At 37.1% G+C, this 18381-nt stretch overlaps 1 protein-coding gene across 2 annotated transcripts in view; it reads right to left on the bottom strand.

Moving 5' to 3' along the window:
* The window catches only part of Ptprb (protein tyrosine phosphatase receptor type B), a 116865-nt gene that overhangs the window by 50660 nt on the left and 47824 nt on the right, over nt 1-18381 (bottom strand). For both annotated transcript variants that reach the window (XM_027928340.2, XM_027928347.2), the window contains 8 exons: nt 14781-15044; nt 13227-13496; nt 12450-12710; nt 9033-9299; nt 7501-7764; nt 3851-4114; nt 3043-3306; nt 1306-1569 (listed from right to left, as the gene is read on the bottom strand). In XM_027928340.2, coding sequence (XP_027784141.1) covers nt 1306-1569; nt 3043-3306; nt 3851-4114; nt 7501-7764; nt 9033-9299; nt 12450-12710; nt 13227-13496; nt 14781-15044 — 2118 coding nt within the window. The remainder of the gene's footprint in view (nt 1-1305; nt 1570-3042; nt 3307-3850; nt 4115-7500; nt 7765-9032; nt 9300-12449; nt 12711-13226; nt 13497-14780; nt 15045-18381) is intronic.

The following is an 18381-nucleotide window of genomic DNA, read 5'->3' as shown; positions in this document are numbered from 1 at the left end:
ATCTTGAGTTTATTTATTCTCGCCTTCTCTTAGGACAACAGCATTTCTTGCCACTGTCTCTTACTTTGTTATTCCCATGGATTCACCTAGCATATTCTCCCAGCACTATCATGCTGACAGCACTTAAATGGCTCTCTGTATTTTTTAAAACACCCTATCAGGTATACAAGGCTCCTCATGATTTGATCTATCTATTTACTTGGCTACATGGCTCACATTCTTATTTCTAGCATACTGAGTAGCATATGGGTCCTCAAATGTGCCATGCTTTCTCTCACCCCCAGGTCTTTGCTTTTTCTGCTGTAACTAAGTCAACTTAAACTTCACCTGGAAGAGCTGGAAGACCTCTTGATCTTTGTTGAAACATTACTTCCTATTAGAAGCTTTCACTGACTCTTCTTGTTGGTTCCCATAACACATAACATCCCATAATTTGTACAGTAATCGCCTGTTTACCTCTCTGTCTTCTTCACTTATAAGGTTCTTGAGGTCAGTGGCTCTATCTTTCTACTGAATCCCCACTTTCTAACATAATCCCTTGCTTGCATCAAGGTAACAGGTATAGCTCTAGATATGAACTAGAGGCAGAGGAGGGTACGGCATAAAAACCCCAGGTCCCAGAACAAAATAAGTGCTCCTGAGAATGGGAAGCATAAGAAGTGTTGCATCGTGGTAGAGGGAGCATAGTGCAAGAGCTAGATTTGATTTGTAGCTCTAGGTGTCATTACATGTATCCTTGGTAATGCTTCATAAATTTTCTGAGCCTTACTCTCCTCATCTGTAGGATAGAGAAATGATCTCCCTTATAGTATGACTAGATATCATTTTAAATGTCTAGTATATTGCAGGAACTTATTTTTGTTTAAAAATAATACATAAAATGATGATATTAACATAAATAAAGATATCCATTATTCACTCATCTGATACTTGTTCTTTATCTCTCATGGATAAAGAAGACGGCAGAAGAACATATTTTTTCTTAAAGAACTTTGAGAGAAGGTTGAAATTTTGAGAAATGCAGTTATGAAGCCTTGTTAAAATTTTTACATTATTTAGTAGTATAAAAAAATTATTCAAATGATTTGGCTTCCAATTACCTTTGATTTGTTTTGGAAATCTCTGTTAAGAAAGAAAAATGCAAAGAAAAAATGAAAAAGGCTCTTGAAACCACAGTGAAGCATACAAACTTAGGTGGTTTTATAATTGGAGTTTCAACTTGTGAACAGCCAAGCCCCTTCACCGACCCTTTGTGGAGAACCATGAGCGTTCTGCAGTCTGGCCCGCCTCCAGGCGGGCGCTCACCTGTCCGCCCCAGTGCGTCCATCTGGTTCCTCAGTGACCCGCTGACAGAGGCAATCACAATCTGGTACTGTTCCCCTGCCTCCAGTCTGTGGAACGTGTGCTCAGAGACGTGCTTGGGGATGGTCTGAGACTCAACCTTCTGATTCTGCCTGAAGGTCGACACCACATAGGAATCAACATCTCCGCCACCTGGGGTCCAGGTCACTGTCAGGCTATCTGTTGCTCCATTGGGAGAGATATGAATATTTTTGACAGCACTAGGAACTAAAAAAAGAAAAGAAAAGAAAAGAAATTTAAAAGCCATCAAGGGCGGCAGCTGCGGCTGGGAGGCACGTGCTGGGGGTCCAGGTTCCGAGAGGAAGGAAGGGGACATGGTGCGCCGAGGAGATCGACCAACAGCGTTTCCCACAGTGTATCATGGAGAACTAGGACCCACTGTGTCCTCAACACCGTGACCACTATAGAAGATGATCATGGGAACAGCAATAGTAGTCATGCAAAACCTTTTTACAGAAAAAGCTGCTTGAATGTCTGCAGAAATGTTCAAGTTTACCAAAAGAGAGGCACCGTTGGAACATTAATGAGCCATCACAATGCAGCTGTCCTTTATTTTCTTTTGGATAATATGTGACCCTTCCCCTTTGGTCCCCTAACCTGCATTCCTTGGTAACTATTTCATTTTTTTCATTTGATTTCATTTTTCATTTTGGTGTACAAATTGTAACATTGCATCTCTCCAAGCATAGCATGCTTATTTCCTCAGATAGAGATACCCCTTTGTGATAAATTTGCAAAATGCTATCATTATTTTTTATAGTAAAATTCTTTTCAGTTTTATACAAATAAAAATAGTTTTTTTTTTTTTTAAAAAAGAGTCATCACTTAGAGAATGAACTATGGAAAATGTCAACCAAAGTTTTCAGGCAGGGCTGGGGGTGTAGTTCAGTGGTAGAACCTTGTCTAGCATGCATGAAGATCTGGGTTCTATCCCCAGTACGGAAACAAACAAACAAAAACAAATATCATGCTTTTTATGTTTTGGCATCTACTGAAAAAGAGGACATGACAAAAAAGTATCAATTTGCCATTTTTTTTCTCTAATTTTCCTGCCTGACTTGAAGCTGATGGGGGAAAGTTTAGAGGGAGGTCAAGGTTAATGAATGGAAATGAAGAACATTAGTAATGTAGCAAGGGGCTAGTTAGACTGCCTTACTCCAAGTCTTGGTTTACTCATTTACTAGCTGTGTGACTATAGGAAAATTAATTAATCTTTGTAAATTACAGTTTTCTCATAAGAAAAAATGTAATGATGATAATAATAACCACCCATAGAGTTGTGAGGATTGAACAAAATGTAGATATAAAGTGCTTTGCTATGGGTCTAGCTCATGGCCAACTGTCAATAAATATCAACTATTATAGCAACAGTCCTAAATGAGTTCCAAAGAAGTGACAGTCAAGCAAGAGAGTTATTTATTAAAATACATAATATAATCTGTGTATCTCACCATCACCGGCTAGATTATCAATTGAATGTTACTTCTTTGAAAGCCTCCTCCATGTCTCATTTCAACTTTAATAATCCAGCTTGGACAATGTCATTGTCACTATCAAGATAACTTTCTCCCTCTTGCCATCTCCCTTTTACCACTCCAAATTCATCGAAATACCTGGGATACCCAGTATGTTAAATACACCACTGTATCTAATCAGGTTCAAGAACAGTATCTAAGTTACCTGTTAGGCCTTCAATGAAGGTTGACTGCTGTACATCCCCACTTATTGTCAAGACGAGAATTTTATACTGGCGCCCTGGTGTTAGGGAGGTGAACCTATACTCGGTTGCAGTATTTACAAGGTGAAAAGGAGGAAATACTTTCATGTCATTGAAGAGCAACTGGATCTCATACTGGTCAACGTCCCCATCAGCTCGTGACCAAGTCACATGCAGGTCCTCAGTGCTCCTATTCCGCAGTGTTAGATCCTTAACGGGCTCTGGGACTAAGGAGAAAATGAGAAGATACTTCAGGAAAGGGACTGATTGGAGTTTACCTACACAATAATTTATGAATCACATTCAAGGAACTGGCAAACATCTCTCTTCCCCAAATAAACCACTCAAGCTACTTCATGCATAATTAAACAAGAAAAATTGGAAGCAACTATTAAAATTGTGATTTTTTTTCTTGACATAAATCTTAAATGCTACATGTTGGTAGAATATAATTATAAAATGAGTTATGATCTCAATCATAAGATAAAACACGAAGTCTAGAATTTTAATGCCATAGTGCAGGAGGACAGGGAAGAAAAATGGAACATTTGGCCTTCTTACTCCTCCACTATGCTTGCTTTTATCTACCAATAAATATTCTGTAATTATAGGCCATGACTTGGCTGGATGAAGTTAGTTTCAAGTAAGACTAGTGGGAATGCAATTTACTAATCAGTAAGTGGAGAAAATGCGAGGCTCAGATATATTATTTACTCAGTGACCTTCCTGTCCAATAAAAAAAAAAAAAGATTTTGCAAATTTTTCACGTACTTGTTCTTCCATTTCCTTGTTCACTGGCTTCATATTGGCCGCTTATTGTACTAACGGTGACACTGTACAACCGTCCAGGGACTAGCTGAACAAATATACACTCATTTTCCGACTTGGGAATGCTCTTGGTTTGAATGAAGTTGTTTTTGTTTTTGATGGTGACTTCATAGTGATCAAAGTCTCCAGTGGCATGCACCCAGGACACCTTTAGGTAGTCACTCCTGGCCGAGTTGCTAACACTGACTCCTTGGACCTTGTCAGGCACTGAAACAGAGAACAATGAAAGACTTAGTGATTCTGAGTTAGCAATTGATCAGATCCATTTGGGACAATAAAATAAAGTGACTAGATTTTTACTGTATGCATTTAAAAGAAAAATCTTAGACCTCTTGATCATGAATCTCAAGGGGAAAGACTGTTATGCCCGTTGGGGTGATTAAATGGATCTTTTAACATAACCTGATGAACATATTCTAATCCTCTTGTTTGCCCATACAAAATGGTACTTATAAGATTGGATAATGATTTATTGTGTATACACAGTGAAACATGTCATGATTAATGTCTTCTATTTAATTTAAAACACAAAGGTGTAGCTTTCTTGCCTTTAACATCAAGACACAAAATATGAATGAATCTTATAAATATAATTCATGAAAAAAATTAAGTCCCTAAAAGATTACATACTGTATTTTACAATGTTAAAGACACTAAAATTTTAAAAATACATACTGTATTTTACAATGTTAAAGACACTAAAATTTTAAAATTTAGAACTGTACATAAATGCAATAAAACTATGTAAGATGGAAGTAAGTGAGACGTAAATGTGAGTTAAGATACTGGTTACCTTGGAATGATTAATGGGGTGGAAGCCACATGATTTGATACAGATCATTGTCAAAGTCCTAGCTTTCAACTTTTGTAGTAGTTTCTCATGTACATCTTAAATTATAAAACATTATTAACTAAATGTCAAAAAAATAAACGTGACTGAGGAGGTAGCTCAAGGGTAGAGTGCTTGCCTAGCATGTACAAGGCTGTGGGTTCAATTCCTAGAACCATGACAAAGAAAAAAAATAATGACAAAAAATAATGACGGTTGATGCATATTTTTCTGAGTCAAGAATTATAATTAATGCTATTCTGTGTATCTGAATTTCCACAATAAATACATAAGCAAACACAGTTTTTCCCTCAATCAATGAATAGATAAATGCATATTACTAAGAACACTGTAAATAAGGCAATACGGTATTTAAAGCATGATATTAAGGATATTCTCATTTTTTCATTTGGAGTTGAATTTTGCTTTAATAGTAGATCACAGATTCATTTCTGTCTGGCTATAACCAGACATTATAAATATTCATGAGAAGGGGCATTGAAAAGAGGCATAAACTTAGGTCCAGCATACTAAACTTATGTCCCAATTTTATCATGTCCTCTAGGCCTGTAAAACCTCTGTATGTGGCTTGGTATACATTAAAGGATTTTTGCTTTGACCACATGCCAAACCTGTGTTCAAATATTCTATTTTTTCCCAAATGATCCAGAAACTTCAGTATTTTGGTATCTAAGCTATATATTTTCATGATGCTTTTCACACTTAAAAACTGCATTAACATCCTTTGTTGGATTATATTTACTGTTTAGTTTTATATTAGAACATAGCTCACCACAGATATACAGCAAGGACAGGTATGCTATGACATTCACCTCAAGCCAGTTACACTGTTGCTAGAATTTGGTCTCACCAGAGTTAAGGTGAAATTCTGAATTGACACTGTATGGGTGAGCTAAGAAAGGTCAATGATCCAGTCAATTTACTGAAGGTGAAGCAATTATTACAGGAAGAAAAACTAGGCTGAATACCATGCTAAGTCAATAAGGTGCTCTCCAGGTGGAACAAGAGGTAATTTGTGAGAAGAGCTTTGATGCACGATGAGATGAGGAGATACAGAACTAGAAATATTGGTATTTTCACTCAAAATGTAGGAGAAGGGCATTAGGAAAGGAAAAGGGAATTAAGATAACCAGGCAAAATCAACAAGACAACAACTCTGACATGACTTTCCAGTTAGAATCATTTGCCTCCATTAGTCATGCACCAAATTCAAGCTCATGCTGTTCAGAGTCAAGAGAGTGCTTTGAATCGAGGATCACTTTTCTTACATTTAGAAGCACTCTTAGCAAAAAGCATTGCAATGTTAATGTCAAAGGGATAGGGAATGCTCATGAATGAACTGGTGTTTATAGGTAGCAAGGGGTTAGAAGTTGGGTGACAATCTTCTTTAATTTCTAGTGATTTTTAGGATCTGAGTTGATTAATAGGAGACAGTGACATACGATTACTTTGTGAGAAGAAATCAGCTTTTCAGATCTAAGCTATCATTGTGATTATCAGAATGATTAGACTTCAAATGATATGAGGGTAGGGATAACCTCTTTATATGCCCACGAGAGCTTTCAGGTATGGCATGATGTAATGGCGGAACTCCGATACTGGTCACAGCCATGTGACCTTGGAGAAGTCACACTTTCTCTCTGGGATTTTATCTTTGGATAAGAAGATGGGATTACATCATTCTAAGGACACATTTAATGCCAGTTTTCTGGTAACAAGGTAAATCCATGGTTCTTTACTATGAAATCTGATACTAACCAGGAACTCTCTCCCCAGATAAATGCACATATCCTTCTTATCCCCAACAATTTCATGAGTTACTACACTTTTAAAGTCCACCCAGGGCCACCAGGTGAAACCCCCGATATAAGTGATTTCTGATTATTAGTTCAACAAATACTTATTGAGTGCCTACCAGGCCCTGGACTCTGTGCCAGGTAACAGGATGATGCCCATCGTCCCAGATCATCATGGAGAAAGAGAATTTTTAAATGTGAAAATCAACCCAGAGCTCAGTAGAAAAGATTTGACAAAATAGTGACGTCAACCTTAAGCAAAAACTCAGATGTAAACCCCAGAAAGCCTAAATATATTGGGAAAACGGTAGCTGTCTATATTTAGTTCTTTCTAGCACATGAAAGACCTGACATTCATTTGCTAAGATTTCTGCTCCCTAGTCTCAGAACTATAAAGGTTCACATTTTTACCTTCTGTGAGAAAGGATGAATAGTTGTCTTGACCAACAGACACTTCAGAAAGGATTTTAGAACAGGGAGCTTTGTAGGTTCTGGAGTCAATCAGAACAAGGTTTAAATCCAGGATCTAAAACTTAGTGGCTGTTTAATAAGTTAAACAGTTGGACAAGTTACTTAACTCTCCCTGAACCTTGGTTTCCTGATCTATAAAATGGGAATCCTAACAACTGCCTCAAGAAGGAGTTTCTAAGGATTAGTTAACATATGTAAACCAGGTCATTGCAACTAAAAAGACTCCCTAAATAGAAATACTTGTTAAACGATTTGAATAGAATGTGAATTCTAACAAAAATTGTGTTTATCTTCCTCTACAGGTCATGTCTACTCACATAGGGAGTTTCTTGGGTTAAAATCCAAATTCTGCATAAGGCGTTTGTGATCTCAATTGCCTTTTATCCTAGCATAACAGGATTGTCACAGCTCTGTGATGCCCTGAGCCATATAACCTATTGGTTCTTATGGAGCCCTGTACCTTCACACACCCTTACCTGTCCGCTCTTGGCTGAAGGAATGATTCTCATACTTGCCACTCCTTGTAGTTATGGTCACATTGTAGAGGCGGCCTGGGGTGAGGGAGCTGAAGGAACACTCACTGACAGACTTGGCAATGACCAGGGACTGAACCACCCTGCTGTTGTGGGAGAGGGTCACCACATAGTTATCCACGTCTCCAGGCGCTGGCAGCCAGGAAACACTGAGGTAGTCATTACGACCTGAATTGTTCACCGTCATGCCACTCACACTGGAAGGGACTGTAATTTTAAAAGGGGAGAAAATTTAAAAAGGAAAATGATCAAAAGTCCAAGTCATCTATGTGGTCAGCAGAAACTATGATCTGAGGAGAGCTAATGTGATTACAGAAGAGGTCAAGGAAGTGTGAGGATTTTACTTTAGCTTCTAGCAGCTGAGTGCTCCTACGTCAGAAGGCTAACCAAAATAAAAATGCAAGGAAACTTTCCAATGCCTCATAAATACAAGGATGCCGCTACTGCACTTTTATGGGGTTGCTGTGTGTAAAGTATTTTCAGTGGAGGCATTTTTATGTGAATGTGGTAAGAAATCCCCTATAGGAAAGGGAACAGACATTTCAACAATCCAAATGAATCAACCTGAACCAAACTCTTCACTAAAGCACAGATGTTTGAGGGAAAAGGTGGAGAATGAACAGCTTTTCTCAAGTGTGTAGGTTTTGGGATACCTTCAATCTTCATGTGAAGAAATCATTTATTCCTGGGGAGTTTGACAGCTAACATAACCGGGGCTGGGGAGGGGTGGTGGTGGTGGTACTGTGTTCTCCCTTTGCAAAGTATTTCCTGCCCTCTAGTGGCAAGATATAAGCCTCAAAGCCTACTCTGGATGCAGTAAGTCTGGAAACTGGACCAAATGTGGGCATACAGCTGTGATGGAGACAACCTTTCTGGAAAGGTGTCAACTATAATCGTTTCCTTATGTCATTTGGGGACCAAACGCCACAAACTTTTACTGAGAACCTACTATTTGTCAAGTATATGAAAACAGAAAGTGTGGATACCTTCAAGGAGCTTCCTGACTAGAAATAGACAGATGGTAAATTAGTAACCATGGTATAAAATAACATTTGTGCTATGTATCAGAAGTAAGTGTTAGTAAATAGTACTGCCATTCGTGAATACCAGAACAAAATCCCACAGAATATATGAACTGCACTACTGTTTTCATCATTAGTTGATTAACCTCAGCTCAATATTTTTATGTAATTGTCAATATACCAGAATATGGCATATAAAGGCGGAATTTGACTTCCGAGAATCCTTCTAATTTTACTGTTATTTGTGAGTTAAGCCCCAAAGCCTACTTACATAAAAAATTATATACACCTTACTGAACAACTTTGCTAATGTTTATCCATGTATATGGATACTTCCTAGCTTCTAAGATACACTTAACTGGGTTTGTCTTTAGGATGTTTAAATAATTCTGTGATGGGGGACTATGGACTCAGATCTTCGTAAGCTACAAATACAAACATGTTGCATCTTACCTGTTCTTCCTTCCACCACCACTTGTCGGGAGGAAATCCCTCCACTCACTGTTGTTACCACCACGGAGTAAAGGCTGCCTGATTTCAGAGAGTGGAAGCTGTATTTGTTGGTCTCACTGGGAACACTTTCATTTTTGATGACCACATTTTCATGGATCAGTAAGACTTGGTAGAATTCTATGTCTCCCAGGGCCTCAGTCCAGTTGGTAAATAGACTACTGGTCATCCCTTGGTTGGCCACATGCAGGCCAGTTACTTGGGCAGGTACTAAAACACAGTAGACCAAAGACAAAACAAATGACACTTAGTTACTCTAAGAAATTGTAATTAAAGTGGGCGAAAAAATGGAGACAGACTTGAGAGCACTAAAAATGAATTTGTTTGTTTTAGCTATAGACCCTCAGCTCTACTTCCTATGGCATATGAGAAGTGCTCCTATACAGGGACTCTACTACTTTGAAAAAGTGGTTTAGATAGGAAATAAAAATTATTTAGGATGCAAGGATGAGATGCTTACTTACTAAACCATTTGATTTTAAATTTTAAATAGTGAAGGCTGCTGTATTTGAAGGCTTCTTCTTAAAATCTTATTAAAATTTATTCTAATTAGTTATACATGACAGTAGAATGCATTTTGACATATCATACATAAATGGAGTATAACTTCTCATTCTTCTGTTTGTACATGATGCAAGGCTTCTATGCTTTTCTCTTTTCTTAACCCATGAGAACTCAAAGCCACGAGATCACTTTAAGCCAAGGGTTAATATAGGTGGTATTAGGAAATCCTTTCAACCCAGTGATTATGTTATGGTTTAGCAAACTGGTTGCTTCTTTACTGGCACATTCTCAGATCTATTATTATTATACCCAAAAATCCTACAATAATATAAACCACACTATTATATATTAAAATAATGATAATTTGAAGTCTACCAAATTATGCAATGTCCATGTATGAACATATATATATATAAATTTATATATGCTCATTAAAATAATGATGATGATCATAACAACTATTGAATATCTACCATGCACCAGTTATGGGCTGAATGTATTATAGAGGTTGTATTATTTGATAGCTCATTCAAAACACTATAAAGTTGATTCTCTTTACTAATGAGAAAACCAAAGACCATAACCCCTAAACTTTTGACCCTTTTCTAATTAGCAATTATCGTTGCTTTCTACCTATCCATTAGCAAATCTTTTACACAGATATTGAAGTTGGCACTCTATTGAGAGATGTTTTTATTTGTTATTCTTCCTTAAATTATAATAATCAAAGAGATCAAAACTCTAGCACACTCCTCCTCAAAGTTCACTAAGATACAAACATATTCAATAAAAATGCTACTATAATATGGATCCGAAGTTCCTTTCCAATTTGAAATTTTATATGGCAAGCAAAGGAACTATAATACCAAAATAATTTTGAAATAGGGAACAAAGTTGGAGGACTAATATCACCCAATTTCACTAGAAAGCTAAATGAATCAAGATAGCATGACTGGCAAGAGGCTGAAACAAGACGTGATGGTGCAGAACTGAAAGTTCAAAATAGACCAATGGTGAGGGGAAGTATATGTGTGTAAAAATGTACACATTTATGTATATACATATATGCAGTTATATGTATATGTATTTGTATGTATGTATGTATATATATGTATATACAAATACATATACATATGTCTGCATATATGTATTTACATATGTATATATTAGTCGATTTGTTTTACAGAGATTCAAAGGCAATTTAGTGGAGAAAGGCCAGTCTTTTCAACAAATAGTTCTGCAATTATTAGATACATTATTTTCTTAGAAATTATTTCATTTCTTATACAAAGAAATGAAACCTCAACCCATATCTCATACCATATATAAAAATCAACTCAAAATGGTTCATAAACCTACATTTAAAGTATAAACTATAAATCTTCTAGGGAAAAAAATATTTGTGATCTTATGTTAAGCAAAGGTTTTTTAGTTGGATACCAAATGCATGATCTATAAGAACTGATCAACGGGAGACCAAAATTAAACACTTCTATTTAGTAAAAGACACTCCTACTATCATGAAGAAACAAGCCACAGACTGGAAGGAAGCATTTTCAACACATATTTCTGACATAAGACTTGTGTCTAGGACAAAGAACTCTTAACATTCAATGACAGGGCTGGGGTTGTGGCTCAATGGTACAGTACTTGTCTTGAATGTGTGAGGCACTGGGTTCGATTCTTAGCACCATATATAAAAAAATGAATAAAATAAAGATCCATTAACAACTAACAAAAATAATATTAAAAAAACCCTCAATGATAAGGAAACAAAAAATTTCTATTGAAAAGCAGGTAAAACATTTGAACTGAAACTTTCCCAAAGAAGATAAACAGAGGTGAATAAGCATACAAAAGGATTCACAAAGCCCTTAGAAATTATGAAAGGGCAAATTAAAACCACATGTGATACCACGGACCTACTAGAATGGCTTAATTTTAAAACAAACAAACAAATGAAGTGACCAAACCTAGTACTGCTGAGGATGTGGAGGAACGGGAATGCTCATACATTGCTGATGGGAATGTAAAATTTGACAGCGTAGCTGGGCATGGTGGCACAGGCCTGTAGTCCCAGCTATTCAGGAAGCTGAGGCAGGAGGATTGCTTAAGCTCAGGAGTTCAAGGCCAGCCTGGGCAGCATAGCTAATCACACACACACACACACACACACACACACACACACACACACATATGTAAGGGGTGGAGTCTTGGGGAAGTAATAGGATCATGGGGACTCTGAGCTCATCAATAGATTAATCCATTGATGGATTCATAATTGAATGGACTATTGGGAGGTGGTGGAAACTACAGGAAGTAGGGCCTTGTTCAAGGAAGTAGGTCACAAGGAGAGTGCCCTGGAAGGATATATCTTGTCCCTGGCCCCTTTCTTGCCCTCTCTCTTTGCTTCCTGGCTGCCATGAGGTGAGTACTTCTTGCCATAATAATCTGCCTTGCCAAAGGATCAGAGCAATGGAGCCAAATGACAATGGACTGAAAAATAAATCTTTCTAGATTTATGTTGATTTTCTCAGGTATTTTGTCACAGTGACGAAAATCTAACACACTTCTGTGTACCATACTCTCTTCTCAGTGCTGCCCTATTTCTTTGCTCTGTTTTGTTAAAAAGCATTCCACCGGAGGGTTATTCTCTACTCTGTTTCAATTTTAACAAAAAATAAACCCAAACAAAATAGAAAGAAGGGAGTAATGAAGATAAGAGTTGAATTTGGTAAAATAGCAAACACATTAAAAATCCATAAAACATGGTACTTAATGAACATTTGTAAATTGAATGTTAAATAATTCATCAGACAGTACATTGTAAAATCTAAGATGTATAAAGATTATTACCTGTTCTTCCTTTTATTGAAGAGGAATTTTTTAAGTCTCCACTAATACTGGTGACCGTAGCTGTGTATTTTCGTCCAGGTACCAGATCAGTAAAAGTGAATTCTTTGGCATCTTTGGAGAGTGACTTGTGGATGAGTAAGAGGTCTCTGTCGGCTAGAGAGATGATGTATTTCTCCCACTCTGCAGCGGGGGTCTGCCACATGATGCCCAGTGAAGTTTCGTTAGCATGTTTGACCCGAAGCTGAAGGACAGCCAGGGGAACTGAGGAAAAAGTAACGATGAGGTGAGTCATTGATTAGCTCAGATGCACACACAGAGTATTTTTTAAGGAACTGTTCTCTTCCAACCTCAAGAGTTCTGGTTCAACATTTCTATTCTGAATACTTAAGCACTTTAGAATAAAAAAGGTTTATCACAAAAACTCTTCCATGTAACATAACCAGAAATAAAAATTCAAAAAAATATTGTTGGACAACACCTAAAGAATCATTTATTTTTGATCTTAGGTAACTCAATTAGAGTTTGTCTCTTCCTGTGTATTTTGTGATACAAAAATATTTAGTACAATCTTGTCATCCACAAAACCATCAAGAAAAATCTATGAGTATTTAGGTGGAGTGAAGCATGTGTTAACCCCACAGTTTTGAAAGACCAAATGCTCAAGCCATTTAAGTCTCAAATTCAGTGAACACTGGGATATGACATTGGCAGTTTCCTGGGTTACTTGGGAAGGAGAGGATATATCCATGAGTCATGAACACCTTCATATTTGCTTACCTGTCCTGCCTTGGCAACGTTCAGAATTCTTCATATTTCCACTCTCAACGATGACTTCTATCTCATACTGTCTTCCGGGTATGAGCCCCACACCATCCATGACATACTGTGTTTCCTCCTTTCCCACAGTGGTGTTGAGCAGTGCCACAGAGTCATTGAAGAGCAGGATACGATACTGCTCCCAGTCTCCAGAAGGGGGCGACCAGCTCACCATGAGGGACCTCATCCAACCATTGTTGTTTGCCTCTAGGTTCCTAACTTTGTCTGGAACTAAACAATAAAATGTCAAAAAGAAGGTGTTAAAAACCTAAGTAAAAATATTCATTTGCCTTTCATGGGTAACAGTAGATGGGACATACAATATTTGCAATTCAAAAGACTGCTATCCCCTCTTGATGACCATGGAGGACAAGGGAGTATTCCTTTCTCATTCTGGAAACATCTGACACTCAAGAAATGTATGCTAAAACCATTTTAGTAAATTAACAGGTATGCAGTCTTCTGGAACACTATTAACAATAGAGGGATATGAATGCCGTTTTTTATTGATTACATACTTTCCCTAGAGAAAATAATGACATTGCATCTAATGATGGTGACATTGACAGATGTGGCATCTTCTGGAAGAGATACTGGATATTGTGGTCATGAAATGTTCCTCTTTTCCAAATGAAAATAATAATATTCTTGAAATATAGCTCTGATCATATTACTCCTTTGCTTCTAAACACTCAAGTTTTCTTTAAAAAATTACAGAATAAAATGTCAAGTGCTTCACTTGCATTTGTGGCTCTTCAAGTTCAGAACTCATATCCCCCCTGTCTTAACTGTGAAAATTCCCTGCAGCTACTCTTCCTCCTTCCAGCTGTGTACTCTACATCTGTGTGATTAAAATGCAGCCTCTTTGAAGCAAAGGTTGGGCCAGATGGTAAATACTTCAGGCTTTGCAGGTCACATATGGTCTGTATCTCATATTTTTCTTGGTGTTTTTGTTTGTTTCTACAATTCTCTAAATATATAAAAACCACTCATTAGCTTGGGGCAAGACAAAAACAAGCCATCAATCAGACTTGACCACAGGGAATAGTTTGCAGAACTCTGCCTTAAAGGCAAATGTCTCAAACATTTTAACAATAATATAGTTAAAGCACTGCATACATGCCATAAATTACTAAATTTATGGAAAACATGTTTAAGTGCTAAGTGGTCCTCATTATAAGAATGGATCAGAAGTGTCTTTTTTTACTGATACCAATGTTAATGTATTTAAGTTACTCAAGTGATTGACATGAAAAAAGCATAGAACAGTGAAAATAGGCAGATCATTCAGGAATCCAAATACATTTGCTTAAATTACTCAAAAAATGCAGTTAGCCTCTGCTTTACTCTGTCTGTTGGACCCTGGCCCACAGACACTCCCAGTCATGTAGCTCCTACTTCCTAGGTAGGAGAAGGAGCTTCCATCCTTTTTAATTTTGTCTTATTTTTTCTTATTCTAAGATGAATCAGAAGAGGACTTGGGCAATAAAGGAAATTCTGGAGCCCAAGACTCACCTGTTCTGCCCATTACCATCTTCTGAGCAGAGAGTTCACCAGAAATACAGCTGATGGTAACTTGATAAAGTCGTCCAGGGGCTAAGTCTTTAAAGTGAGTTTCAATGACCTGAGGTGCTAATACTCTGTATTCCTTGATGGTCCCTTGGTGAGACAGGGTCACGTTGTAGAAATTCACATCTCCAAGAGGTCTTTGCCATTTGACTTTTAAAGAGGTCAAACTGCCATCATTTGTCACCTTCAAATTTGAGACTTCCATGGGAGCTAATTAGCAAAGAATGGAAAAGAGATTTTACTCAGGATATCTTACCATTCCTGTGGCTAAATTCTGACCTATATTTTAATTCCTGCAAGGCATACTCCTTGATCAGAAGAAAACAATTGCTTTGAGAGACAAAAATAATACTGTAAACCCAATGAAGGCAACCTCATGGCAAGAGCACAACCTGGCAGTCAGGAGGCTGCATTCTGGTTGGGACTTGGCCAGCTCTCCTCAGGATTCCGGACAGCTCTCCTCAGGATTCCGGACAGCTCTCTCTCTGCATCTAGTGTTCCTTGCTGGTAAATAAATCCTGGTCCTAAAATAGTTCTGTCCAGCTCTGAAATTTTTTAATGCAGTCTTCTGAAACACTATTAACAATAGAGGTCTATCGTTTGATTAATTTCTTCTCATCAATAATATCCAGTACTTAATAAACAGGTTGATCCATGGATTGGTGTATTTTTTTTTAACCTCTTGCACATGCTATAATTTTGGATCCCATTAACGGCATAATATGGTTTCATTAAGAATGGGTATACTATTCAACAAATGGTGCTGGAAAAACTGGAAATCCATATGTAGTAAAATGAAATTAAATCTCTATTTCTCACCCTGCACAAAAATCAACTCAAAGTGGATCAAAGACTTAGGCACTAGAATAGAGACCCTGCACCAATAGAAGAGAAAGTAGGCCCAAATCTTCACCATATCCTTCACCTAGGATATGATTTCCTTAACAAGACCCCTAAAGTACAAGAAGTAAAATCAAGGATCAATAAATGGAATCAACTCAAATTAAAAATCTTCTTCTCAGCAAAGAAAACAATAATGTGAGAAGAAAGCCTACAGATTGGGAGACAATCTTTACCACGTGCGCCTCCGATAAAGCATTAATCTTACTCTAGTCAGAATGGCAGCTATTAAGAACACAAACAACAAGTGTTTGCTAGGATGTGGGGGGAAAGGCAAACTGATACATTGCTGGTGATATTGCAAATTGGTGTAGTCAATATGGAAAGCAGTACAGAGAATCCTTGGAAAATTTGGAATGGAACCACCATTTGACCCAGCTATCCCACTCCTCGGTCTATACCTAAAGGACTTAAAAACAGCATACTACAGAGACTCAGCCACATTAATGTTTATAACAGCACAATTTACAACAGGTAATTGTGGAACCAACCTAGATGCCCTTCAGTAGATGAATGGATAAAGAAATTGTGGTATATATACACAATGGAATATTATTCAGCATTAAAAGAGGATGAAATCATGGCATTTGCAGGTAAATGGATAGAGTTAGAGAATATAATGCTAAGTGAAGTAAGCCAATTTTTCTGATTTAAGGATGCTGATTCATCATGGGGGAAGCATGGGAGGATTAGATGAACTCTAAATAAGGCAAAGGGGAAAGGGGGAAGGAAGTGAAGGGAGGGGTAATGAGGTAGGGAAGATGGTGGAATGAGGTAGGGAAGATGGTGGAATGAGATGGACATATATCATAAATACATGTATGAAGACAAGAATGGTATGACTCACTTTGTGTACAACCAGAGATATGAAAAATAGTACTCTATATGTGTAACATGTATTGTAATGCATTCTTCTGACATATATATATAACAAAATAAAATAAAATAAACTGAAAGCAAAGTAAAACAACAACAAAAAAACCTTAACACCAAAAAACAAATAACCCAATCAATAAATGGGAAAAGAAACTGAACAGACACTTCACAGAAGAAGAAATACAACCAATCAACAAATATATGAAAAAGTGTTTAACATCTCTGGCATTTAGAGACATGCAAATCAAAACTACACTAATATTTCATCTCACTCCAGTCAGAATGGCAATCATCAAGAATATTGACAACAATAAATGTTAACAAGGATGTGGGAAAAATGATACACTCATACATTGCTGGTGGGACTGCATGTTGGTACAACCATTATGGGAAGCAGTATGGAGATTCCTCAGAAAACTTGGAATGGAACCACCATTTGACCCAGCTATCCCACAGCTTGGTTTACACCCAATGGACTTAAAATCAGCATACTGTAGTAATGCAGCCATGTTAATGTTTATAGCAGCTCAATTCACAATAGCTAAACTATGGAACCAACGTAGGTGTCCTTCAATAGATTAATGTATAAAGAAAATGTGGTGTATTTATTTAAGGGAATATTACTCAGTTTTAAAGAAGAATAAAATTATGGCATTTGCCAGTAAATGGATGGAGTTGGAGAATATCATGCTAAGCAAAATAAGTCAATCCCAAAACACTGAAGGCCAAATATTTTCTCTAATATCCGGATGCTAATTCACAATAAGGGGCACAGGACACTAGAGGTGAATAGAGTTACTTTAGATTAGGTAGAGACAAGTGAAAGGAGGGCAGAGGAGGGAATATGGGGATAGGAAGGATAGTAAAACAAAACAGACATTATTACTTTATGACTCCATAACCAATGTGATTCTTTAACATGTACACTCAGAAAAAATATGAAATTATATCCCATCTATGTATGATATATCAAAGTACATAAATGCATTCTACTGTTATGTATAACTAATTAAGACAAATTACAAAATAATAAAAAGAATGGGCATAGCATACTGACTTTGCAAGGGCAGAAGTACAATTTGTTTTTATCTCCATAAGTAACTCTTAAGATATATGGTATTTTTTTTTTAAAAAATGTCTATTTATCTTTGAAATATGCTATAAAACTATATAAATGTACAGGTGTCTCTAGTATCTTTCCCACCAACTTCTTATAGTTTCAGAAACTTTCTTCATAGGAGTAATTTCCAAGTAACTAAATAATTTTAGATTTTTATCTTAAAATTAGACAATTGATGGAGAAGTGGGATTTATTAACACATTAGATCCACTAGAAGCATTTGAATTTACTTCATGCACTTGAATGTGAGCTCCATCAGGGCAACGATTGCCTGTCTTAGCTGTTATTATGATCAGTGATGCCTAGCAGTTACAATCAATAAATATTGGTTGGGTGAATGAAAGAACTATTAATACTTGGCACAGATTAGTTGATCAGTCTAGAGTAGCTGGGAAACTATGTCCTGTGGTGTTGAGTCCTAGGACAGGTATTTGTGGATAAAGGATTTCGGAAGTGACTTTCACTTGGAAGTAGGTCTATATGTGACACTGAGAGAAGGAATCCTGTTTCAGTGTGAGTAATGTCACAAAGACATAGGTGCTTGCTTCAGAGACAGAAGCAGGAATCCTTAGGGAGGAGATGGGTGCACTAAAAAGAAAAACGGGGACTGTATCAGCTTTGTTTCCTTTAAAATGTTGCCAAGGACAACCC

The sequence above is a fragment of the Marmota flaviventris genome, chromosome 3, assembly GCF_047511675.1.
Source record: "Marmota flaviventris isolate mMarFla1 chromosome 3, mMarFla1.hap1, whole genome shotgun sequence".
Classification (NCBI taxonomy): domain Eukaryota; kingdom Metazoa; phylum Chordata; class Mammalia; order Rodentia; family Sciuridae; genus Marmota; species Marmota flaviventris.
Note: the sequence above shows the minus strand (reverse complement) of the source record. Positions and strands in the feature narration are given on the sequence as shown.